Here is a 19,439-nt window from a genome sequence, read left to right as displayed (position 1 = left end):
CAGACTATTTCTTCAGCACTTAAATTTGCCAATTTCTGATTTTGAAAAAAATGCGCCAGTCAATGAAATGTTGGGGTTACAATTAAGTATATAAGAACCTTGCTTTAGGGAAACGGGGCTTAATTCTTGCGCGTTAAATGTCGTCCCAGATCAGCCCATGTATTCCGCACCGGCAAATCAGGGATAGCATTTTCTACCTAAAGTGGATTTTCGCTATAAAGAGTTTCCCTTAAACGAAAAATTATATTAAGTTATGAGTCGTCCCTTATGAGCGTGTAAGGACTACACAGGCTAATCTTGGACGATTCTTAAAGAACAAGCATTAAGCCCCGTTTTCCCATAGCGAGACTCATGCTGCGGTCGTATGGCATTGACCTTACGATATACGGTGGTTTATTTTTGGTTGTACATCTGTATAAACGCTACATATACATCCAAGTGATATTTGCATCATTTTGTAGTTAATTCATTAGATTTAAGGCGAAAAAGTGTTAAATATAACATATATTACACTGCGTTATCGGATTGTGTCTTATTGCAAAATATTGATAAACCCATTTATGCCTAGCGTCTAGAAAAAAAGGTCTTGGCAAACAGCGTAGACCCAGATGAGACGCCGCATGATGCGGCGTCTCATCTCGGTCTGCGCTTTTTGCTTAAAGGAAATTCTGTAAAAAATTATTGTTAATATAGAAATAAATATACTATCATCCCTTATTTTGGAAATAAATTGATCCAATTTAGAAGGATGGGAGAGTCCACTAGGCATAAATGGGTTAACGCTATCGTGTACCAGTGCTAACTGTTATACAAACGCTGCACATACCCACTCTGGATCAGCAGACGATTTATTCCATAACTCAATCTATCTTACGGAGGAGTCCGGAGATAGCCGATGTATCACGATTGCGCACATACCGTGTATGACTGAACGCTGAGTTATTTCAGGACACCATTTGAAGAAAGCGTCCGTCTTCCAGTTAAGAAGTCAAGCACAAGATCTCCTGGACGGTAAAATAGACCCAAAGGACTTGAAGGACGACCAGCGAAAACTGTTGGAAAAAGTTGCAACGTAATATGTTTGTTAAATGGAATCAAAACTGAACAACGCTTGAATATTAATATTTTATATATATATTGAACTTAAGCAAGTTTAGTTCATGCCACAAACTGTACTGAACATAGTGTGTAAACAATATTTGGTATTTGTTAAAAATTTGAATGAGAGCATAGCATTTTTCATCATTTGACTCTCGGCTAAGCGATGTTGAACGCTGCTGTTATCAATACATGTTGATTTATTGTAGTGTTGGTAGTTCATATAACTTTCTAATTTTATACTTTCCGGTGGTTTAAAGAGAAATATCAGTGAATTAAAGGGATCTTTTCACGCTTTGGTAAATTGACAAAATTGAAAAAAGTTGTTTCAGATTCGTAAGTTTTCGTTTTAGTTATGATATTTGTGAGGAAACAGTAATACTGAACATTAACCATGCTCTAATATAGCCATTATATGCATCTTTTGACGATTTTAAAACCTAAAAATTATAAAGCGTTGCAACGCGAAACGATTGAATAATTTGAAGAGTTCTGTTTTTGTCGTTAAATTTTGTGAAACTACGAAGATTGCTTATATAAGGTATAAAATACGACTAGAATGTGTACTCGGCGGAATAGCTCAGTAGGCTAAAGCGTTTTTACTTCAGGACTCTGGCAGGACTCCAGGGGTCACTGGTTCGAAACCTGCTCCGGGCAATGTTCTTTTCCTTTTTTAATCTTTTTTCTTGATTTTTTACTGGAGCTTTTACGATCCAATGTTTACATTTATCAATATAAAGCATTTAATGAATAAGTTAAAAAAACGCCAAAATCTGTGAAAAGGCCCCTTTAAAACTGATATTTCACTAAATTTCACCGATAAACAGTGTAAATAACACTGAAAAATATCGATAATTTTCACTGATGTAATGTGAAATGACGTCATTTTTTGACGAAATGACGTCATTATTCCATCGAAATTCTCCAGTTTAACTCTTTTACTACGTAATTTAAAATGGATATTCCACCGAATCCAACACATATCTTTTATATTTAGGTTACCGAAACTAATAGAAGACGAGAAGATTGAGATCAAATCAGACAGTCCCCCTCCGATGATTTGGTCTTGACGGTGACCATTCGATAGAAGACTTTGTTATACAGAACCACACACGTAGAAACCGACTAAAAGCCTATGGAGAGCAGTTACTTAACTAAAGATTGGATTTATGTATTGGAAATAATTGTTGAGTGCTGCATACTTATACTGATACGCAAATGAAAAAATAATTGTTGTATGATGCAAACTTATACGAAGATGTGTTTACTGTTCTTATATACGTATTGTAAATAGTCTTTATGTTTCGTAACTTCATGTGTGAAATAGGATACTTAGCTTTGGTTTGTTATTTGTTACCAGTATTCAAGGTTAACATGTGTAAATGACATGTGGAAATATCCATGCATCAAATCTAACATCTTTAACAAAGGGCATAATATTTGTTTGATTCTATCAATCGTTTGATTGAATATAAATTAATTTCGCAGGTGGTAGAGGTGGAATCTGTTAAAATGATTTAATTCCGCACTTATAAACGGATTATCGAGTAAACAACATAAGAAACGATTTTAAAACCAATCACTGATCTGCAAAACAGTAAATAATGGATTTTTTCAAAGATTAATGAAACTTAAATCGTATTTACTGTTTACCACATGCTGAATAATTTCAATTATACTTCTAGTTTACATACTAGTATGTGAAAATAAGATATCATAAGATACCGATCATTTTTTATTTATTGTTTAACCAATTATATAATTATTTTAATAATTATCGGCATACTCTATTTAAAATATACAACGAATATATATTAAATCATTTTATACTTTTGAGTACATGTTTGGTGCAAAAATGTGATTGTTTTGGTGAGAAAGGCGCGTATGACTGTATATATGTACTTAAAGACTTCCTGTGATGGATTTATAACATTTTCAGTTCATATTCATGATTAAAGGGTCTTTAGGTCCTTATGATTCCATAATGTGCCAAGTGTAGTCATTGATTGTTAGATAGCTATAGTTGATAATGTAAATTAAGCTTGTTTGGGCGAAAATAAAGCATATACGTCTGTTTTGTTGACGTTTCGTATGACAATCGTAATATTTGACCCTTCAGTGTGGAATGTATATTGTAAGTTGTAGTTAGGTGTATTTTAACACATTTATGCCCAGCGTCTAGAAAAAAAGGCCTTGGCAAACAGCGTAGACCCAGATGAGACGCCGCATGATGCGGCGTCTCATCAGGGTCTACGCTGTTTGCTTTAAGGAATTTCTGTAAGAAATATTCTAAATATAAAAATAAATATACTAGACATCCCTAATTTTGGGAATAAATTTATCCAATTTAGACGGATGGGAGAGACCACTAGGCATAAATGGGTTAATGTTTTTATTGTGTAAGTTAAGTGGAACGGTATCTAATCAACTAGTGACTCGTTATGCCCATTCATGGACGCAATGGCAGTGTACGGTGAACGGGCTACTGAAGCATTTACGCAACGAACGGATGTGATTAAACGAACTGCATTATTTCCGATTGTTTTACAGAAAACCCAAACCAAAAGTACGTATCAGTGTAACCCATCACATATAGCCATTAATGTCGTTTTAAGTAACAGAATGAGCACACTATTGTATTATAGAGTTTGGTTTGAGATTTCCCACCAACCTATCCTTTTCAGTGATATACAATTAACACGTATCGAATAATCACAATGTTTCCTTTCACAATTTAACCACTAACAACAGTTGCGTTGGTTCCGATGGAGAACAGCAAATATTGCTTTATTTTCCCGCGCGTTTCGAAAACGCACAGTCATAATGTTTGCTTCAAATTCCTGTGTTTGACTTCCAAAGTAGTCGTCTAAGAACGAGCTCATCTAAATAATAGCCACAGTGTTGTCAATTTTAATAAGCATCTATATCAAAATTATTGTAAACCCGAATAGTGTCTCACAACTGGTTTTGTTTTGGCTGTTTGCGCTTTTTTATGTCATCTGAATTGCACATTGGTCCTCTTGGAAATCCGAAGTGTTTAATAATTATGTAGCGTTCTTCAAGTTCTTTAATCAAACCAGTACCTGTGAAATCACGATAAATATATGCCATAGGCCACACGTAATTGTTGTGTAATCGGTACGCGAGCTGCTGGTTTCTTAAATAAAAAAACAACAACAACAACCCGAACGTTTAGAGCTCGCTTTAAGACCAAACGTAGTTAACTATTTTTTGGAGCAAGACATTTACTTTAAACATACTAAATATCAAAATGACATGAACATTTTTAAAGCTTTATTCTATTTATTTTATTTAGTAAATAATTGTTGACTTAGATGACTATTTTCAATATCCTTAGGCCCACATAACTAGTGTAAATTGTTGTTTAACTTACCTTCCTGTACTAACATTGTTCAAACCAAACCCCTGGGGCTCATAACAGGCCACGCCATAGCGATCACATTATTTGTGTAGACTTAAATTGTAAACATCTTTGAAACCACAAGTCTTAGAGCTTTTATATTTAGAATGGAACATACGAAAGAGTTTTTGTTACAAATTTGCTCAGATGATGCAAAACTTGCCACATGATTTATATAGACCTATGTAGTAAATAATAATACAAATCGTTTATACCGCATGGGCCAATGGTTTAATTCATGATGTGAACTATCGTGTAGTTGTCATCTTCAACGTTCGTGCATACCATGCTCCTGGGGTCAAAACTGGCCGCGCCCGAGTGGTCACATGATTTATATAGATTTATTAAGTAAATAACTATACACATATTCTCTGGCAACACAATGGTCAGAGGTTAACTATTGGGTGTGAAACTCTGTCTACTGGTTCTTATGTCAGTTTGTTCAAATCTTACCCATTGGGTCAAAAATGATCAGTCACCATGGTATATAGAGAGCTATGAAGTATATAACCTAAAATATGTTCTCTGAAACCATAGGGGTCATGGCTTTGACGTTTAATGCGTTACTTTGTCCACTTTCCTTCTTCTATGATTGTTCTTTTAGGGGCACTACTGTTAAAACTGACCAAGAGAAGTATAAATTAGCGTGAAACATCGTACAGTGGTAATGTACTAAGTTTGTTAAAATCATGCGGTTTGGTTCAAAACTGGCCATGTTCAATGGTCACTTGAGGAATATACACTTATATGGTAAATAACTTGTAAAACCTCCCATGATGACCGCAGTGCCATAGCTTTAATATTTGGTTTTGTTACATCGTCTAGTTGTTCTTGATTAAGATATGTTCAAATAAAGGTCCCTGGGTCAAAACTGGTCCCGCAAAAGGGGTCGTGGGTGTGAAACTGTGAACTGGAAATATTGAATAATTTGGGTCTTTTTTTCCTGAAACTCACAAGCACACACCTTTGAGATTTGGTATTTGACATCACGGTATAACCGTTTGTAAATATTGATGAAATTCCCTCCCTTGGTTTTAAAATTGTCTAGGCTCTATTACACAGATACGCGATTTATGTCCGTTTTGCCATATTGTTAACTATTGAATTATATATATTATTTTAAGATGAAGCTCAAGGAAAAAAAAACAAACATTAATATAAGTGAACTTATTATAAGTAAACACTCGCATCACAATATCCATTATTTTAAAAGAATAACCCGATAACTAATGGTTCACTTTGCAGTGGCCCAAGTACACACTTTTAACATAATAAGATCTAACAGCATACCATTTAATAACGTGGAAAAGAAATAAAGCAGTAATTCACATCGCGAAGTTATGAAGTTAAGTATAACTGTTTCGCCATGTTACTGCAAACATTTTGTGAGAAAATGCATAATCAATACACAACTGTTCAACGATAGGTTGCTAGTGTTTAAAAAAATGTCTTTATAAAACCTAAAATATTATCACCATTCAAACAACATACCAAACAATCCTTTCCCAATCGTCTAAGGGGTAAGAAAAAGGGAGGAGCCGGGAAAACGGAGAAGATCGGAAGTGCGGCTAAAAAGGCCGCTGCGGCTAAAAAAGCCGCTGCCGCAAAAAAACTGAGCAAGATGACGAAGGGAGAGAAAGAGCAGTACCGGAAGGGGAAGCGGGACCCAGACAGCGAGAGCGAGTTCAGCTACAGAAGTTACGTGAGCGACGGCGGGACCCGTCACGTTGCTAGGAAAAGGAAGAGGGAGGACGGCACGTACAGCGCGGAGCACTCCTACCACAGCAGTCAGGTAGGGCTTGTATCCAGCCACTCAATTAACAAGCCTCGCTCTGGGAAAATGGGACTTAATGTATGTGCGTAAAGTGTCGTTCCAGATAAGCCTGTGCAGTCCGCTTCTTTCGAATGTTTCGTTTGAATTAAGTCTCTTCTTAACGAAATTCAAGTTAAGGCGGAAAGTTGCGTCCTTGAAAAGCCTGCGCGGAATGTACAGGCTTATATGGGACGACAATTTACGCACATGGATTAAACACCGTTTTCTCAGAGCGAGGATAAAATGAATTATTTATTTTTTAAATTGTTATATAAAACGATCACTTCTTTTGTCAATTTAAATGTAACCAAAGCCTTATGATCCGAACAAAATGTGAGCTCAGGATAATTACTCCAGCTCGAAAAGATTGCAAAGAAACTCACCGTACACCTAATAAGAGTTACCATAGGGGCAAGACTAAATTATATTGACAATCCCTTAATAGTAATACATTATGTTTGTAAGACATGATGTTTTCTTGCATAAAAACATTCTTTATTTGAATTAATAATCAGTTCCTTAATTTCGGCAAGACGAAGCAAAATAGCAATTATACAACCTATGCGAAAAACATTTTCCTTCAAGTCCATGTACTTAAACGAACTATATAACCATGAAACATAGTTATATGAGTCGCGTTATGAGAAAACTGGACATAATGCATGTGCGTAAAGTGTCGTCCCAGATTAGCCTGTGCAGTCCGCACTGGTTAATCAGGGAAGACACTTTCCGCTTTGATGACATTTTTCGTTTAAATGAAGACTCTTCTTAGCAAAAATCCAATTAAGGCGGAAAGTGTCGACCCTGATTAGCCTGTGCGGACTGCACAGGCTAATCTGGGACGACACTTTACGCACATGCATTTTGCCCAATTTTCACAGAACACGACACATATTGTTACGTTTATAACACTTGGTTCATGGAAAGTCAAGTAAACATTATCATGAGCCAGGATGAAGGCGGCGAAGAACGCCGACGCCGTCGCCGTCGGGACAGGGAACACGGAGCCGACAGCGCTCACAGCTACTACAGTGTAGTAAGTGAAGGTGGGACACGGCACGTCAGACGCCGTAAACGTCATGAGGACGGCACGTACAGCCGAAGTGAGAGTTACCATAGTGAACGCGATGACAAAGATGACAAAGATGATGTCAGTGAAGGTACGTAACTTTTCAATTCAATGCTGTTTGGTATGTAACTAGCAGAAGGATTTGTTTGCGAAACAGGAAAAGATGCGTCAATTAAAAAAGGGATCAGTATCATTAATAGATTGATACAATTTGAAATAAAATAGGAATGCATGTAAACTAAGAAATAGTAGTGTGTAATGCCATACAAGCAGTATTTCATACTTTAAATTCTTCATCTGTCTTGTTAAAATGAAACTCCTTCATTTCAACAGACCTGTCAGTTGCACACATTTTCCCGCACAAACGACTCAAGTTACTAGCATGGTTATATCTTTAGTCTGGTTAATGACTGCAGGAACAATGCATTTCAGGGGACTCGGATGTCAGTATATTCAGCGTGGTAAGCGAGGGAGGGACCCGCCATGAGATGCAGAAGAAGCGCATCAGGGACGCCGACGGCAACGTCATAGGCTACGGTGAAGCGGAACCGGCCAAGAGGAAAACCTCAAACGCTGGGGATGCTGGTTAGTTTTTGAAATGTATTTATTCATTTTTTATTAATTTCATCTTGTCTTAAGGTATCCGACCAATGATCAACTGGTCGAAGTGTGTTTTTTTTAAAGAAAAAGTAACACTGCAGATGTTGGTTAGTTTTTGAGTAAATTTTAATAATTGTTTTTTTTTTAAATCTGGAATCAATTAGCCAACGGCCGAATGGGGTATTTATGATAAAAAAACATGTTTGAGTTGGTGTATAGATTGGTTCCGATAACAAAAATGGCAACCAAAGAGCAATTTTAAGAAACTTATTGGAAACATGCAGTTTTTGTGTGTAAAGAGCTTACTCCTTCAATTGCATTGTTTCAGCAAATGTGCCTACATTTATGTAAAGCATTACGTTACACAACTGTATATGCTATAAAAGTATCAAAAGTATTAAGAGCATGAATAATTTGGATGTATTGAGAATGTTCTGGTTTGCAAACGTTTGTCCTACACAACTCATAAAACATAATCGTTATAATCTTATATTTTCGAGTTTGTCGTTATAATATTTCGGGAGCAATACGCTTTAATCAAACTCCGTAGCCTAGATTAAAGGTGGTAATCACGTGATAGTCAATATGGCGACGTCCATTCCGACACAGGTATTTTTTGCCGTTTTATACCCTTTATTACTTGGTTTAATGTTTTGATTTACGCTAACTTTTCAGCTTTATAAGTAAGAAAGTGATTAGCGTTTATTTCGTATTAAAATTAATTTTATATCTCGACTTTACTCGATGCGAATTGTCTTAGTTGAGCTGTATCTAGGTCATCCCGCTAAGGAATTTCGCAGTGAGTAAAGTGATATATAGAGTGAATATCAATACGAAATGAGTTACTTTCTTGCTGATAATGTTGGAAAGTGAGCGGCATTTAAAAAAAAGTAATAGAGGGAATAAAAGGCGAACATTACCTGTCTCGGCATGGACGTCGCCATCCTTACTGCCACGTGATTAGCCCCTCTGAGATGAACTGTCAATGATGCGTTTCTTCATATTTCTGTTTTAGGATCAGACAGGTAGTCATTAAACTAATTGTCATTAGACATGCCTCTTTGCACTTTCCACTAACAATAACAACTTGTTGCTTAACATTTTCTTTACTTTTTATAAAGCTAAAAATACTATTGGGAAATCGCTTGAATAAAACACCCAATCTAGTGGAACGTGTTCAAATATAGGATCATAACCGTTCTAACGCTGAATTACATTATTAATCTGCATTATTATTAAATATACCTTCCATAATCACATTGATCCCATTTGCACAAAGTCTGTCTTCATTTCGTATTTTTTATTTTGTAATATCCAGCTTTATCATTGAAACGTGCTTAATTTAAGCTAAACTCATCGTTAATATATCAATGCAAGATTGCAAGAAATATTAATATTTTTAGACTGGTTCCGACAATCTTATCACGGACATGCATTAAAAAAAAAGAAATATAGACAATCAAGGAGTTTATTGCTTTTTAGACTGTTGGTGTTTATGTTAAAAAAAAACACACAAAACACTTTTATTTATTTAAAAAATAGACTCTAAAATAAATTGATTCCCGGAATGCATTTGACTCTTCAAAGGGACAAGAACGAGGCTCTTACCAGCCTCCAGCAGAAGCGCAACGGAGAGCTGCTAAGGGAGGCAACTACAGACAGCTTGAGCAACCTGCGACAAGAGGGCGAGACGCTGGTACCGCCTAATCCGGAATGGCCCGGTATGAATGGAAACGCTTTCGAAATTGACTTTAGCTAATTGTTTGAATTTGTTTTAAACCGTCTTGTTCTTTTTTTGCAAAGTGGACGCAGATTTTGAATGATTTTATTAAACACAAGTCGTTCTATCAAAGTTGATAATATAATAGATCAGGTGACCAATTTTAAGACGATTGGTTGGTCATTTTCATTCAAAGTAACAGACATCAAAAGCTTATTTATTTGTTTGCACAAAAAACTCACACACACGGCATTTTGATCCAAACAACCACAAAAGCGCAGCGTCGGTGAACAACTTCTAATCCAGGTCGTTTATTCCACTTTATTCGGTGTAAATTTTTGGAGGCTTCAAACTCATATTCATATGTACTGTCTTGTAGATGTAACTTTAATTTTATATCCACCACCGAGCCATGACACAAGGCGCAATTCTCAGCATGTTTTTCGTGTTTCAGGCGAGGGTTTGGCAGACACAGAGAAAAAGATCCTGGACGAGGAAGAGGCGAAAATTCCGTCAGACTTCAGTGACGCTACCACAGAGGACGATATAGACCTTTCCAAGTTGACGCCGGCGCAACGACGTCAGTATCTGGCGGAGAAAGAACGCCGACGTAAAGAACGCGAGGAGAGACGTCGGGAAAAGTATGGCGATAAATATGACGAAATCATGAAGAAAAAGAATAGGTAACGTCAAAGCCTTTTATGATTTTAGTCTTAAATATTAACTAGTCATTTTTCCTCGTTAAAAGACCATGAGAGAGACAAGTCGGCGTCTTCTCTCAAATTAAAACTATGTATTCATCTTACACAAATTAAAAATAGAGCGTGTATTCAGACTTGAAAATATGAAACATTTGATTAAATAGTTTTTCATGGTTAACGTGTTAAAATACTTTTCAACAGTAAGAAGTGTTACATCATAATAGAAATGTTTATTTTTTATTCGCCAACGCACATTAGCCATTTACATTCCTAGGATAGTAAGAAGATGCAGTCATGTTAGAATAATGCGTGCCAAATCTATAAAAAAAAAAAATACACACACACACACTGATAGTAATGTAATTGTTTAACCCATTTATGCCAAGCATCTAGAAAAAAGGCCTTGGCAAACAGCGTAGACCCTGATGAGGCGCCGCATCATGCGGCGTCTCATCAGGGTCTGCGCGGTTTGCTTTAAGGAATTTCTGTAAGTAATTTTATAAATATAGAAATTAATATACTAGACATCCTTTATTTTGGAAATAAATTGATCCAATTTAGAAGGATGGGAGAGTCCACTTGGCATAAATGGGTGAAATAATTCGACCACTCATTCTGATTCGAATCAGCAAAAAGTACGACGAGTTAAGGAAGAAGATCGAGGAGAGGGAGGCGGAGGAGAAGGAACGCAAGGAGAAGGAGCAGCGCGAGAAGCCGCCCACCAGCCGTCGCCCTAGCCTCGCGTCCAGCGTCAGTACGTAGCTTCCTACCAACCGTGATTGGTACAATGTCGTGTAGACGAGTTAATGCGTTTGACGAGACTTTGATCAATTGTATTTAAGTTTCGCTCTGGGACAACGGGGTTTAATGCATGTGAGTCGAGTCCGCACAGGCTAATTAGGGACAACACTTTCCGCCTAGATTGGTTTTTCGAAAAAATACTTAAAACGAAATATTCTGTAAAAGCGGAAAGTGTCGTACCCTATTAGCCTGTGAGAAATGCATGGGCTCACCTGGGAAAGCACGATAGCACGTGCTTTAAGCGTCGTTTCCCCAGAGCGCGTATCACTTTTAGTTCCCAGGACCGTTCTGAATTTGCGTTTTTTCAGAGGGTGGTCAAGGCGGGCGTCCTAAATCCATGGTTACGTATGACAAGGGTCCACCACGTGACCTTGGCCCCAACAAGGAGGACAAGCGGGAGATAGGGCTCGCTCACAACGAGTACGCAGCGGGATTGTCTGATTTGGATACTTCAAGTGTTAAATATTTGCATTTAAAGTTGTATATAAGCATGGTCAACTAGGCATTTTAAAATTGAGGTTAATATACCTTTCATACCTACGGTAATTCAGTCATAGTTTTGTAAAAACTTTGGACATGTTTATTCGTTAGGATCTTAATTTGTCAATCGTTCCACTTACGAAATAGACGAAAATTAATGCCTGACGAATAATAATGGTTTCACAGTAGTTTACAAACTAATGTTCGGAAATCATTTAACAAGAAACGGATTTAAGTTTACTAAAAATCTAATCGCATAAAACATTACTATATTGTTAACACTTACTCAATTAATATATACGTTTAAAGAATATTAAAGTTGAATTTTGCTAACAAAAAGTAGACAATATATCTGAAAATTAGTGATTTTCAATATGCCTATCAATAAACAGAACAAAAGTTGTTGCTAGACCATGTATAAAGATTTAGTATTTACTATTGAATATAAAAGGTTTTGAACGCTGCTCACATGGTATTTTTTCTGCATGTATAAAAAACTGTTTTGAATATTTTCAGATGGGGCCCGCGCGATAAAAGGCAAAGAAAAGGAAGTGATGGTAAGTATTATTCATGTAAACAATTTTAGGACCGGTCAACAGAGTGGCAAAATTACAATAAAGCAATCATTTAGAACAAACATGCAACATAACGCCAATACCTAAGACATAAATTAGAAATAGTGTTTCGTCAATCTTCTTGGTTGGGTTATAATGTTATAGTACATAATAATTTTATGACACTATTAAGAAATATATGAACAAGCCCATGTAAAAAGTGAATCTTCTCTATTTGCGAGCAACTAAAAAATAATCATGTTATTTTTTAGATAGATTTAAAGTAGGTAGGTTTATTTACATATCTTCTCTAATAATTGATTCGAATGAAGTTAAAAATGACCGCAGTTGTAATTCAATGTAATTCTATTATGTTTTGAAAAAATCATATTATTTGCTACATAATAAAATAACAACAATGTTAAGTTTTGACTGGTAAAGAGTGATAATACGATTACAGCATCAATGTTCCCTATGCAGCCAGTGACGTCATTGTTATGATTACAACAACGATACGTTCTGCACGTACCGTATGCAGCCAGTGACGTCCGTATTATGATTACAACATCAATGAGTTCCGTGTGTTGCATATGCAGCCAGTGACGTCATTTTTATTATTACAACATCAATGAGTTCCGTATGTTCCCTATGCAGCCAGTGACGTCATATTTTATGATTACAACATAAATGAGTCCCGTATGTGCCCTATGCAGCCAGTGACGTCATTTTTATTATTACAACATCAATGAGTCCCGTATGTGCCCTATGCAGCCAGTGACGTCATTTTTATTATTACAACATAAATGAGTCCCGTATGTTCCTTATGCAGCCAGTGACGTCATTTTTATTATTTACAACACCAATGAGCTCCATATGTTCCCTATGCAGCCAGTGACGTCATTTTTATGATTACAACATCAAGGAGTTCCGTATGTTCCATATGCAGCCAGTGACGTCATTTTTTATGATTACAACATAAATGAGTCCCGTATGTGTCCGAGGCAGCCAGTGACATCATTTTAATGATTACAACAACAATTAGTTCTACACGTACCCTATGAAGCCAGTGACGTCATGCGTATGATAATAACTTATAAAAGCATTGACCGGTAACATGTATTGGAGTTCTGTATGTACCGTTTGTAGCCAATGACGTTATTTATATTAATATTACATCAATGAGTTCTGTCTGTTCGATATGCAGCCAGTGATGTCAGCGAGACAGCCCCGAAGCTGCACCGAGAGACGACCATGTTAAAGCCCCTCCCGACCATACCACAGGGCCGCGTACTTGAAGGTGAGTCTGTTAAAGAGTGAAATCAATTTATATAAGTTCGATTGCATCGACAGCCGTCAACGATTATTTAAACGCTATTGTGTCCGTTTCCTGGGTGGAACCAGTACTTGGTGTCTTTGAGGGATATCGCGAGAACGCTCCCACAGTGGGTATAGACGTCGTGCCCTGCCGGTCGCTAGACGGACACCATATTCACTACGCCTTATGTTGAGTAGGAACGAGGGATATGCACAAAACATCGACCTCTGCTTGCAGATATAAAGCTTCGGTCGTAAGAAGGGATTCAAAATAGTAAAATGGTTACTGTATAACAGGGTCCGTATTCATGAAACCCGAAGTATTCTTTGAATTCCAAAGAAATTTCTTTATTCTTGAGAAATTTCTTTAGCAATATTTCTTCCTGAATTAGACTTAAGAAGTTTTTCTTAGACAAAATATTAACTTTCTTTATTCTCAAGTCTAAGAATTGCTAAAGAATTGTTGGTAAATTCGGGTTCATATCTGTATTCAAGCCTATTCCGAAAATGCCACAGGGTCGGTTACTTGTGGGTAAATAGGCACAGGACTGATTTCCGAGTGTCCTACACAGTCGTCGTGCAATACGGTTTTAATCCACGGCGATACAAGTGTGGCACCTGTCGACTGTTAACCTTCCATTTATCGACCTTATGTATCACAAACAACTTCATTAGAAGTATATATGAGTTTATGATGCGGTTTCGGATTGCCTATCTGTCATATTCCATTCGCTGTTTCAAGTCGAATCTTGCATAATAAATTGCATGTGAGCACATGCATTACGTTTGGACATAACGCTCATCTCGTTACTATAAGTGTTAATTACTAATTGAAAATTTACTGAAAAAAGCAGTCCGACAAATACAATATCAATTTAATTTGCATAACACGATGTGATTTTTATCAAAACTATTAACTAGGGTAAAATACAAATTCTTCGAAACAAGTTTCATTTTATTTATAAAATTATGTGTGGTGTTTATTTCAGACGAAGAAATTGAGAGGGAGAGATGCAAGAATTATTCAGAGGTAACAACAAATTAATTAGGTCATCACATAAGAATAAAATTCATTACTTATGAATTTTAAGCTTAAATCTAACAGCCTTTAGTGAAAGAAAACTTTATTTCATTAAAAAACAACAATAACACAAAAAGTGGTTTTAAAAATGTTAATGTTAATATATTGGCTATAAGCACTCCAAACAAAAAGAAATGAAAAGGATTTATTCTTTTAGGTATAAATGTGCATACATTTCATTATTAACGCACATTCTTTTAGGATGAGAGTAACGAGGAAGATGTGAAGGAAAAGACGAAAGTGGAGGAGCCTCCAAAACCAGTAACAGGTTCGTCAATGTCTTTATTCTGCTATTGATCCAATTGTCCTCAGTTACCATTGTTCTTGTTTCTTTCCCCCATGTTAAGGTTAGGATTACGAAATGTAACATGTGTAGAAAAATGACAAATTTGAATGACATAAATAAAGCTTTACGGGGTATTTGATTGCGTTATTGTTTGAAGTGTAATATTTCGAAAATAACATCTGAAGTAAAAATCTGCAATTTTTGTAATTTAATACAAAACAAGTACGGTCCTTTAAAAGTTTCTTATAATAACTCGTGTTTATGCAAAACGAATATAATATCACTAAGATTAGAAGGTGGATTCTGTAAATAGTAAAGATTTTATTTTTCAGGTGGAACAGAGATTTTTGAAATTGGAGCGGACGGCAAAATAACTTTGAGAAATAACACGAAGAAAATAGACTTGAGTAAAATTACCAGAGAGGAGTTGCTTGCTCTTGGTATAGATCCGAATTTGTCAGAGAAAGAGATTGCCAAACGTCTTAAGGTAAGTTGCCGTGACCAGTGACACTATTTATGACATGCTCGGTATAATATGCGGTATAGCATGTCTATCCGTTGTATCGGCCCTCTTAATGAATACATACGCATTTTGGAAGTGAATTTATACAAAAACACGCATGTGTTATATGTCAATCTATAGTTAAATGTGTATTCTTGGACATAACAACGAAACATGCATTTATATCGGCAATGTTTTAACAAAATACCGGCTAGACTTAGCTCCCTGTAGTAATCTGTTTCATGTACAATTGTTTCATAGTATCGACCCTTCTGATTGGTTGCTAAGATTTGTTTCTATGCGCATGTGCTTGTTCTAAAAAAGTAACTTAATGGAAAGACGAAACACTTGCTCATGTTGGTCTTAAAATATTTTTACATTTTATTAAAAAAATAAGCGGCGTATAAAACATTTGATAAAGCTACTATTAATCCATAAACAAACTAACATAATTGTTTGTTTCGTAATTTAAAATCATAGCATCACCCTGGAATAAACATGACCCACTTTCCAATGAACACCGGAAATCATGAGAATGATCGTCGTAATAGTCATGGATAACTATGAAATAAATTACAACTTCTAAAAATTGAAAAAACAAAACAAAAACTTGTCAGCACTTCTCGAAGGCTTTCCGTTAAATGGCACGGTACTATGAGCAGGGCCGATACTATGAGAGTAATGGATAGCTTACATACAAGATACAAGATACAAGAATCTTTATTTAACGTCGGATGTGAATAACAATAAACATTAGCTCATGAGCTATTTCCCGACAAAACAATTGTATATATATAACAAGTGTATAATGAGCTGAAAGAAAGAAAGATTAAGCATATTATATAAGCATTTATACTACAAGGACATATTTAGAGCATATAAAACACAAAATTTAGTAAAAATTGTTCATTAAAAAGTATAATATTTTGAAGTTACACATAGATATGACAAAGGGAAATATACCTAAGAACTATATTGGAGCTGTTTTTACATAGTTCATAATTAAAACATATGTTATACACTTATAAGTTGTACAAACAAAGCATTGCAGACCTATATTAAGATTTAAAATATTCAACAAGTATAGCACACAATTCATGTTTAAAAGCATATACAAGCACATGCACAATAACTACATAGTACAACAAATAAATAGCACATATATACACATATATACATGTTTATAACATTTTAAAAACACACAAGAAGGGAGTATAAAAAAGCTTATTTAATCACATGAAAAACATCTACATAGCACATATATACACATATATACATATTTACTTTTATTTATTATTATTTTTTTTTAAACACACAAGAAACTCATATACACTATATACATGGATAATAAACAAGGGGTTAACTGACATATAAATAAATAATATAAGCAGGACAGCAAAAGACAAGCAAGCAAGCAAAAAATGTGAGAAGCAGGTTACTCACACATGGCGCATTTACATTTTGAACCTGTCCAGGTGCGGATCAGCCGTACAAAGTCTTTATATTTGTCGACTGTGCGAATATCCTCTGGGAGGCTGTTCCACACCTGTACAGCCTCAAAACGAAAGGAATTTTTGCCATACCTTGTTGTTCTTACTTGTGGTGTTTCAAGGATGTTTGAATATCTGAAATTATAGGCAGAGGATTTAACTTTAACCAAGGATTGAAGATATTCTGGGGAAAGATTGTGTATACATTTAAATGTTTCTGACGCAATGAAGCGTAACCTGTTTAAGTGAAGAGTAGTACTGTTAACCTTTTTTAGTAGTGTATCATAACTAGATTCATAGTAATTAAAAACAACTCTAAGGGCTCTGAACTGTATCTTTTCAAGTTTTTCTGTGTTGGATTTACTACAAAAATGCCATATAAGGGGACAAAAATTAAAATTTGATCGGATAAAAGATTATTAACCTAGTGCTTACATTCAGGAATTTGCTTAGTCTTTGGAGAACATTTAATTGTTTGGCTGCCTTTTTGCATACATTTGTAACCTGTGGATCAAAGTTTAATTTGTAATCAAGTTCCACTCCTAAGAGTTTTACTTTTTGTTCACATTTAATTTCATTTTGACCTATAGTAAATGATTTAACTTCTATATTAGTCTTATTACCTACACATATTGCCTGGAATTTATCGGGGTTTGCTTGCATTTGGTTAATATTGAACCAGTGTATCAGGGATTTACTTTCTGATTCAATAGTTTCCTTAAAGCTATTTAAGTTTTTGTGACTGAAGGAAAGGGTATTGTCGTCTGCATAGTTATACAGGGTTGACTTATCTATAACATAAAAAATATCATTGATAAAGATATTAAAGATCAACGGACCGAGTATAGAGCCTTGAGGCACTCCCTTAATGATTTCTTGCCATTTACTAGTACAATTGTTTATTTTAACCCTTTGAGACCTGTTTGATAGATAGTTTAACATTAATTTACATGCATGCTCGGTTAATCCATAGGCCTTGAGTTTTAGTACAATTAGATTGTGAGGTAAGCAATCGAACGCTTTAGACAGGTCCATTAAAACAGCTCCTACATTATTGTTTTCATCTAGGGCTTGTTTCCAATCTTCTACTAGTTTTAATAAAGTTGTTTGACATCCATAAGATGACCTGAATGCTGATAGATAAGAATGGAAGACATTATCATTAAAATGCTCAGTGAGTTGGTTGCTAATGATTTTTTCATATATCTTTGACATTGTGGGCAGGATGCTAACTGGTCTATAGTTTGTTTCACTGAAAGGATCTTCTTTTTTGTATATTGGTGTAACCTGCGCTTGCCTAAGTTTAGCGGGAAATTGACCTTTATTTATAATGGCGTTTGCTATATTTGTAAATGGGGTTTTGAGGCTATTTTGACCTGCTATGATAATTTTAGGAGGAATTGAGTCAACACCAGTGGCCTTTTTGGGGTTTAGATTTTTTATACATTCACTAATACACTTTTCCGTAACCTTATTAAATTCGAAAGTTTTGACCTTAGTTTTACTGTTTATTGTATTAATGCTAGGGTGTTCTTCATTTACTGGGACTTTGTTTTCTATACCTATATTTTTAGCAATGTTGATGTAAAATGTGTTTAATTTTTCTGCTACCTGGTGTTGATCAGAAATCAGTGTATTATTTTCAGTGTTTTTAAGAATAATTTGACTGTCTGATTTCTGTGTTGGCTTTTGGGATAAGAAGGGTTTTATAGTGGGCCAGAAGTCTTTGGATTTGGGTCACCCATCACATCTTTCTTTGAAATAGATTGAAATTGATTCTCGTTTTGACCTGGATTTGAGTTTTTTGTACTGTAACCAGTTTTCGCTTGACTTATTTTCCTGATACTTATTTTTTGCTTCCCGGGTCTTGTATATAATTTTTCGGGATTGGGAGTTCATGTATGGTGGGGGGTGTTTCTTGGGGACCTTTTCTTTAATCGGAGCGTGTTAACCTGTTTTAGCAAGTGTTCATGAGTCCAGTAAATATCATCTATATCATCAAATACATGGGCAATATGAAATGGGACATTTGATAGGTCTTCATTAAACTTGGTTTCATCAAAAACTTTATAACTTCTGAATTTAACCCTTTTCCTTGATACTGCCTGACATTGTTCTCTTAAGGATGTTGCAATAAAATTATGACATACTCTAATACACACTCGCTAAACCAATTTATGAATCCCTAATATGGATGCAATTGAAATAATAAGTTGTACTTCAGGGTAAACATACATTGACAGGAAAACTGTCAAAATGTAGCCAAAAGAGGTGAGTTGTATTGATGTTTTCACATATATGCTCTACTTGGAGACCTTTTCTCCCAAAAAGCTTAATGCTATTCGACCGCACACACATTATGTATGGCAAATTTGTCCTTGATATACATTATTCTTTTCAATCCGTCCGGAAATCACTTGCTTAGTGCTGACATAGACATACACTGTGGTTTATCTTTCGCATTTTCATCGAAATTCTTAATCGTAACATCTGACATTGTATTCTTTTT

General features: G+C 35.5%; 1 protein-coding gene across 1 annotated transcript in view; it reads left to right on the top strand.

Moving 5' to 3' along the window:
• The window catches only part of LOC127831166 (uncharacterized), a 69,308-nt gene that overhangs the window by 38,276 nt on the left and 11,593 nt on the right, over positions 1-19,439 (top strand). The window contains exons 25-39 of the mRNA XM_052356160.1: positions 949-1,072; positions 2,096-2,161; positions 6,038-6,311; positions 7,285-7,492; positions 7,834-7,986; positions 9,017-9,026; positions 9,589-9,722; positions 10,176-10,404; positions 11,052-11,176; positions 11,532-11,643; positions 12,220-12,260; positions 13,462-13,554; positions 14,561-14,601; positions 14,854-14,920; positions 15,271-15,425. Of these exons, the coding sequence (XP_052212120.1) occupies positions 949-1,072; positions 2,096-2,161; positions 6,038-6,311; positions 7,285-7,492; positions 7,834-7,986; positions 9,017-9,026; positions 9,589-9,722; positions 10,176-10,404; positions 11,052-11,176; positions 11,532-11,643; positions 12,220-12,260; positions 13,462-13,554; positions 14,561-14,601; positions 14,854-14,920; positions 15,271-15,425 (1,832 nt within the window). The remainder of the gene's footprint in view (positions 1-948; positions 1,073-2,095; positions 2,162-6,037; positions 6,312-7,284; positions 7,493-7,833; positions 7,987-9,016; positions 9,027-9,588; positions 9,723-10,175; positions 10,405-11,051; positions 11,177-11,531; positions 11,644-12,219; positions 12,261-13,461; positions 13,555-14,560; positions 14,602-14,853; positions 14,921-15,270; positions 15,426-19,439) is intronic.

The sequence above is a fragment of the Dreissena polymorpha genome, chromosome 5 (genome assembly GCF_020536995.1).
Source record: "Dreissena polymorpha isolate Duluth1 chromosome 5, UMN_Dpol_1.0, whole genome shotgun sequence".
NCBI classification, from domain to species: Eukaryota; Metazoa; Mollusca; class Bivalvia; order Myida; family Dreissenidae; genus Dreissena; species Dreissena polymorpha.
The sequence above is the reverse complement of the archived record's forward strand: the minus strand, read 5'-3'. Positions and strand labels throughout refer to the sequence as shown.